An 8296-nucleotide genomic window follows, 5' to 3' on the forward strand; every position below is an offset into this window, starting at 1 on the left:
ATGTTTATCAAATAAAGTCTAATGTTACAACTAATCGGGGATCCCTTTAAAAGGCTAAGTCCACCTGAAACTCCTCAGACTGAAGACGCCTCTTGGAGGAGAGACAAACCGTTTCATTACAGAAGAACCCGTCCAGAGGACTTAATTATTTTTATTTTTGATTTTTCGACCTGGGTTACTGATATGCATCGGGACAATAACTTTTGTTATTTTGTTATTTGTCAATATCATATGATCTTAGTTTTAAACTCTGGTATGAAAAGTGGGGTGTGATATGCATTTCTTCAAAGATTTCTGGGTCATTCATTTATTTTATTGTTTTAATTAATTGTGGAGTCATGTTGTTTGTTTGAAATCAGTGATTGTTTTTAAGAGTAAAAATGTGAATTTCATTTAAAAGAACATTGTATTTCATCCTAGTGACCTTTTCCTCCTTGATATTAAAATTGGAAAATAAGGCATCTCAACATTTATTGTATTCTAGTTCTTACTTTTAAATCTATATCACTTTTTCTAATGGTTCAGCTCTGACCAGAAATGGGCCAGGCTTTTGCCTTTAGTTGAGTGTATAAGAATTGTAGCAAAACGTACTACCACAAAACCAAAGAGGTTATTTGAAACCAGTGTTCTGCATAGCCATTAAAGTGTTATCTTATGGCATCCTGATCCTGTGTTTTTGCCTACATCTGTCACAGATGGGGCTACACTCAGTTCAAAGTTCTTAGTGTTTCTTTTTGTAAATGGTGCCATGGAAGAAACTACGGAAGAGCATTGCATTCACCAAATAAAAAAATAGGACTCCTGATCTCATAATTACGAGATTAGGATCTCATAATTATGAGATAATATGTCATAATTACGAGATCAGGATCTCGTAATTATGAGATAATATGTCATAATTAAGAGATCCTTATTTCCTGTGGATTTTGAGCAAGTAATGGTCCTGGATGTGTATGTGAGTGATGCCGAACGCACGAGTGCCCAGCCCAGAACAAGCTGTATAATGTTAATTCACCAGAGTTAAATAAAGTTGTGACCCAGGGTTGAAACAGGAGGAAGTGTGTGCTCTTTGTGTACATACAGGACGTAATCAAGCATTTCAGAGGCATTAGCTACTTATAGCCATAGCATCCCGTACTGCAGGAAGAGAGCGACTTCCAGCATGTCAGAGTGGGCTTTTCGCTTGATCAACCGCAAGGAAGATAACTGCGTAATGTCAACATACTATCGTCAATACAGCATCAAACCATCTCTGTAATGTTGTGTTCGGACTGTATTGAATCGGACTCTTATTTTGAAATATCCATTTGCTGAAACCGGAAGCACCACTACCAGCTAAATGACGGTGTTATGTTTGTGCCGAAGCTGAATTGAACAGAACACTCTAACCGATGTGCAGGTGGAAATGCAGGTGCAGGTGAACTTTTCTTATAACTTTTCATAAGAAAAATAAATGAACAAGAAGCAGCAAAACTTGCAGTCCACAACAACTTTTTATTTTAAATTAACACCATGAATCAAACGTCTGTTTGTATAAATGACTTCCTGAAACCGCGACATAATGTGAGTTGGGTTGAAAGCAGCCCATTCTGCCTTTAGATGGCAGTGTTGTGCAAGGATAGGTCATGTTATTACTGGGAAAATATGTATATATTCTGATGAACTGAGCCAATTTTGCATATCTATTTAGCTGCTGCTAAAATATTTATGACATGTGCTTTAGAAGATGCGGAACTAAAGAAAATAATTAGCGGTTTAGAATTTGCAGAACTAACTTGTGAATTAGTGCTGCCCACCACTGTCTAAAAGTTCATCCCTCACAGGGCCACTATATTTGTTATCAAGGTACTGCTGTATGTTTTTTATGGTTTTTGTGAGTTCTGTGTCTTCATCCTCTGACTGAACATATACTTTACTGTAAGACTGTTTGAGACTGTTTTTGAATAAACACAGCACTGGTTTAATGTAGGATACGCTGACATAAGCCTCACCAGACAGAGCATCAGTGAAGTCTTGGAGTGGTCTTATTCACAGACTCTAAAACATTTATGTCCTGCCAAGTGGGCACAAGATATTTGCTTTTCCTGTCTGAACCCAGGACATGAGCTATTGCCTTTTCCTGCTCCAGAAATCTCTGTATGATTTTCTGCCATGAACACCATCTAGTTGGGGACTCCATTATTAGCTGACGAGGGAGCAGACCAAGCTCAGCCTGTACTTCAGCCATCTCTCTTCTTTTTTTCCAACTATAGGAAAAAGCAGCAGTAGCCTTTTTACAAACCCCAATGGCACGTTCAATCTGTGGGTCCTTCACACCATTCTCTGTAAAATAATGAGAACACACATGCATCAGTTTTACTGTAATAATGAGCTACATTCAACATACTTGTGAAATTAATCTGAAAAAAAAATTTAATAAAATGTTTTTTTTTTTTTTTCAGACTTCAACATTTTACAACTGTAAGCACAGACTGGTCTGGCATCAACTGCCAGACCAGTCCAAATTTATAGGGTGTTTTATATTTTAAGGTGATGATACTATTCTTTTAAGTGTTTTTAATTTTTGTCTGCATTTCATGAGTGCATTCTGAACTTCTTGTCTCATCAAAAATGTTATTATTATTATTAATGATTTTGTAATGGCAAAATGTCAAGTGACGAATGAACTGAAGAGTTCTGGCACATGGAAGACTGAATTTGACTTTGTTAAATTGATTTCAATGTAGTTTTGTAAATGTATACAATAACTTCTTGCTGTTTTTTTTTCACTGTACCCCTTTATTAACCATCATGCTATATGTTTTTGTGTGTGTTTTATTTTTAGGTGACATCTTGATCTTGCAGAAACCACAGGTCACATACTGTACCATCATCTTGACCAGGAAATCTGTCACTTGGGTCTGCACTTACATTCAGGCCACCTCACCCCAAAAAGGTTTGGCAAAGTCAGCCCACAATAGTTCTTGTGACTGTATTAACAGTTAAAATTATCTGGATGATTTTTAGTCAGTGATTTTCAGTAGGCACAAAATGCCAAGATGCCTATCACTGAGGACAATGCCTTCCGGACCCTGGTGCTGCTGGAGGACTGGCACAGGGCTCAGACCATCAGCTCACAGCAGAAGAATGACATAAAGAGAGATTGTTTTAATTGGAAGGTATTTAACTCACCTCTAACCCCTCTTTCTACCTTTTTCACACTTAAAAAAACAGGGAAAAAAATCGTTTTTCTTTATGATGAAATGCTGTTATGATTTTACCAGTCTTGAACTATAGGAAGGTTTTTAGGGGCTTTTTATGATTATGCATCCAGATATTTGATATACGTATACTGTGTTTTCTTACAATATGTTTGACAGATTTGTTTATAAGTAAACAAAATGATTCCATATCCATCATATCAGAAATCCATTCTTATTAGAATGTTCATTTACACACATATTTTATTTGAATCTGGCCAAACCATATTTATGAGGTATGCAAACTGCACAAGAACTAATATTTTAATAAGTGGTCAATAGAAATATATATTATTTGGTAAATAGTTTTGAAACTCTTTATAAAACCTTATTTTCAATATGGCTAAGGCTGACTGAACATATACTTTACTGTAAGCTATTCCAAGTTTTTGTCCCCCATTGCAGGGCAAAGTGTGGAATTACAAGTACTACTAAAATAGTTATCAGGGGTAGACTTGGTAAATATAAAATTTTTACTCATGTCAATTCAAAAATACTTTTTTGATCCCAGAGAGAAATTACATGTTGTAACTCAATTAACTAAAGAGTTATTGTAGATGCTGATGGCTGTGGGCAGGAAAGATCTTCTGTGGTGGTCTGTACTCTCTCTCGACACTCTCTTTTTCTATGACAGTCTGGAGCACCTTAACAAGTTTTTTCAGTCTACAAAGCCTTTTACACTTACATTCCTTCACCCATTCACACACTGATGGTGGTAAGCCATATTGTAGCCACAGCTGTCCTGGTGCTGCCCAAGGACACAATGATGGAACGGGATCAAAAGGGCAACCGACTGGTTACAGGACAACTCTCCTAACCACTGTGCCACAGCCTCCTATCATGAGGAAATTTTCCAGGTTGTCCGGCAGACAACCTCTTGACAAAATCTGGTTTTGGTTTATAACCTTTACAATAAAATTGCGAAAAAAATTGTAGAAAATGTATTATAAGTTACATCTATACACAAATGTTCTCAGTCAGCCATTTTAACTTTTTCAACAGCTGTGATTAGAACTCTTTTATTTTACCTTTATTTATGTAGGTAGTCACATTGAGATCCAAGATCTCATTTACAAGTGAGACCTGTTTTGATAGGACACAATTTACAAACACATGAAATTACACAATACTTATGTCCTCTTTTCTCCTGTAACTTTGATAAACATTCTCTTATTATCAAAATGCATAATACTTTCAGTTAAGAGAACCCTAAATCAAATAAGAGAAGATTCTTCTGTTTATTATCTGATTTAGAAGGAAAGAGAATGTCTCTTTGAGGTTAAGGCGACCTGAGGTGGCCTAAATTCAGTTCTAAGTGGAACAGAGTTTTTGTCCCTTCGAAGGCCCATCAGAGGACTGAGAGTCCAAGACAGTTCCTTGATAATTTAACTCGAGGTGTCCCCTACAGAGTCAAATCTTGGAAAGCATCTCATGGAGGAGATTACAAAACTTTATGACGCGTCAATGAAAGAATTTAAAGACTTTCAGCGAGCAACAAATTTGTGGGAGGAAATAGCTCAGATCCTGGGTAAGGTAGTTATTTTCTTTTTTCTTTTATTGTTTTAAAGCTAAAATGCAAACTATCTCTTCCTCCTTATCCTTGACATCATGACTGAAATTGCGAGAAATTAAAGAATTGGTCAGACGGTCAGTACACTTGAGTATGAACTCTCAACCATCCACAGACAATATGCGCGGAGTCCATGCGGCTCATGGAATGCGCAGAGTACGCCTGAGTACGTGGGAGCCTTTACACATCAGCTCCCTTTTTACTACAACAGACGGGCACAGAGTCTGCAATACTGCAGAAGCAGCACCGATCTGTCCATCAATCTCAGGCTCCATTCTTCCTTCACTCATGAACCTCAAGTAACTTGAAGTTGTCTACCATGGCCTCAGATTTGGAGGTGCCAATCCTCATTCCAGCTGCTTCACACTCAGCTGCAAACCCCTCCAGTGAAAGCTGAAGATCATGGTACAATGATGTCAATAGGACCACATCATCTGCAACTAGCAGATATGGAATCCTGAGGCCACCAAACCCTCCTCTACCCCCTGACTGCACAGAGAAAGTCTGTTCATAAAAGTTATGAACAGAATTGACAGTCTTGATGGAGTCCTACTCCCTCCCTGAAGGGTTCCAACTTACTGTCGGAAATGTGGACCAAACTCTCAAACTGCTTATGTAGGGCCTGACCCACAATCCCATACTCTCATAGCACCCCCATAGTGTACCTCAAGGAACACAGTCAAATGCCTTCTCCAAGTCCACAAAACATATGTAGTCTGGATGGGCAAAATCCCATGACCCCTCAAGAACTCTAGTGATGGTAAAGAGCTGGTCCAGTGTTCCACAGCCAAGACAGAACCCTTCATTGTTCCTCCTGAATCTGAGATTTGACCTCAAATCTCCCCTGACCTGCCCAAACCCTGAAATGCAAGCAGAGTCAGACCATGCACTGTTACTATAAATATGTGTAAATAAACTATTTTTATTTATTACAAAGCTCTGTCTTTTTGTTTGGTAAGCTAATCAGTTCTTTCATTTGTTATTTTTCCCCTTCAGAATAAAGACTTCAACAATGAAGAAAAGGACATGTGTTGCAGCAACAGTGTTGACAGTGAGGACAACATACCCTTATGTCTGGCTGCAGTTCAAAAGTTGATGGAGTATATTCAATTCAACTTTACTGAGAGTGACACAGTTTTAGCAACAACCTCATTTTCCTGTGGAGATGTATTGGATGCTGAAGTTCATGCTGTTTCCATTAAAAAAAAGGAGGAAGATGGAGATGAATTTGGTCTGAGTTTTGGGAACATCCCTGTTTTTGGGAGTCCTGGTGTAAGAAAAAAGGGAGGCCCAAGGAAGAGGAGGGATCAGTGCCCCATCGTTGATGTAGGCTGCATCTGGGTGACAGAGGTGAAGAAGAAAAGTCCTGCAGCATTTTGTAGGAAAATCAAACTGAGAGATGAGTTGCTGTCAATAAATGGACAACTGATGGTGGGAGTTGATGTCAATGGAGCCAGGTATGATGTCAATGTTTTATACTATCAACAAAATACAAAAGATGATGGTAACACAATTCTAGAAATGCTAGATTTAGTAAATTCAGTAGTTCGATGTTCAGTTTATTTTTTATTTGTTTAGCAACATTCTTAAGAATATATTACCATAATCATACCATCTTACCTGACTAATGACTCTAGCTCACCTGATGCTATTAGACATTATGAATGGGAAAATCCCACACCACATAACCATTTTTACAAAGACTTGTTATTGGACTTTTGCAGTAATACAAAAAGAAGGTACCATTATAAAACAGGACAAAAACAGTCCAAACACAAATTAGGATCTAGTGACACTTTTAAAGCTGCCTCATGACAGGGTATGAATTTTCTCTCTAACTGAGAATAAATTATTTATGAAGAATCCCTTGAAAACCAGTATTGGCTGGTAGCGGTAAAATAAAAATAAAATTGATTACTGTTTTAAAATACATAACTAAATTAAACCAAGGAGGAAGCTTCCACTGATTAATCACTTTTTAGAGTAGCAATTTTATAAAGTGAAGAAACTATATGGGGCACTTTTCGTCAAACTTAATTTGACAGGTGCCCCGCCCCTTTTTAATGGCTATGGGCAGGATTTCCGGTTCCTTTTACCTGTTGAGTGTGTGGTTACCACCCCATAGGGGCAGGGATGTCCGCCCCTTTTTCCATAAATGGGCATGGTCACCACCCCCTGGAGGTGGGGTTACAGCCCCCTAAGGAAGTGACGCTCTAGGGGCAGGGGTTTCCACCCCACCCCACACCCTACCCCACCCCTAAAGAAGTGACGTGATAGGATGTCTGGACAGGAAATTGCATTAGGATGTTGCAACAGGATGTTGCATTTATAATTCTTTCATTAGGTTTAAAGTTTTTTTTAATATGTGAACAAGATTGGTTCAGTGTGGTGTTCTGGGATTAAATTCTCAGGATTCCCTCCCAGAAATGGAACACTCATTTCAAAATCATGAAATCAGTGCTGATTAACCATCCTAGTGGTGGATCTCTACCGACGCCTCAGCCCAACTCCGGTACACTTTTCAAAACATTCAGCTTTTACCTGTTGGCGTTTCGGCCGTCAGGTTAAGCGTGTAGGAAGAATTCACCCAGGTTAGTAGGGAGGCCATGTCAGGTCTCTTACTGCCAGTAAAAACTTCCAAGGTTTTGCTTTACAGCGTCTCCGGTTGCCTGCTCCTGTTCCAAGGAGGGAGCCAAATCCGTTTCAGTTTTTTCTTCAAAAGAAAATACTTCTCATCAGAAGTTGTAAAAATAATGGAGATTCGAAACTGGTTGTTGGAATCACGACTGAAGGTGTCGTAAGCCGATAGGAAGAGACTTACTCATTGGCAAAAGGAGTCAAATCAGTGCCAAAGGCTGATTTTCCTGCGAAGGAACAACAGCTCAGGGAGATGAAAAAAAAGGTGTTTTTCTTGTCTCTTTTCTTTTTTCTCTCTGACGAGGGCTTGGTTCCAGGGGTAATTTCTAAAGAGAAAGAGCTAGGAATGTGACCTGGACATTTTGGGTTAGTTACAGGCAGAATGAAAAGTTTAGGATATTAGCCATAGCTGAAGAACATCTGCACCTGCATAGCAACACAGTTTGAAACCTTGACAGGATTAAAACTGAATGAATATGACAGGGGTGTCAAACTCCAGTCCTCGAGGGCCGCTATCCTGCATGTTTTAGAGGTTTTCCAGCTCCAACACACCTGATTCAGTGATTGAATTAACTCTTCAAATTGGGCAGAAGCCTGTTAATCACCCAGCGATCAAAATCAGGTGTGTTGGAGCAAGAAAACCTCTAAAACATGCAGGATAGCGGCCCTCGAGGACAGGAGTTTGACACCCCTGGAATATGAGCTAAAGTTCAATGAAATATAAGATAACTATTTAAACTGAAATAAATCTTAAAATATTTGTCTATGATTCAAGTACAAATATATTTATATATATATTTCATAATAAAACATAGTGAACTCGTAATCACAATGATCAATTTAGTTAAAT

The 8296-nt window shown here is 38.5% G+C and overlaps 1 protein-coding gene across 1 annotated transcript in view; it reads left to right on the forward strand.

Annotated features, from left to right (window-relative positions):
- pdzd2 (PDZ domain containing 2) overlaps positions 1–8296 on the forward strand; it is a gene marked incomplete at its 3' end in the record, with an annotated part of 123902 nt that overhangs the window by 13590 nt on the left and 102016 nt on the right. The window contains 2 exon segments of the mRNA XM_014013289.1: positions 2825–3158; positions 5806–6266. Of these exon segments, the coding sequence (XP_013868743.1) occupies positions 3039–3158; positions 5806–6266 (581 nt within the window).

Source organism: Austrofundulus limnaeus, unplaced genomic scaffold, assembly GCF_001266775.1.
Source record: "Austrofundulus limnaeus strain Quisiro unplaced genomic scaffold, Austrofundulus_limnaeus-1.0 Scaffold99, whole genome shotgun sequence".
NCBI classification, from domain to species: domain Eukaryota; kingdom Metazoa; phylum Chordata; class Actinopteri; order Cyprinodontiformes; family Rivulidae; genus Austrofundulus; species Austrofundulus limnaeus.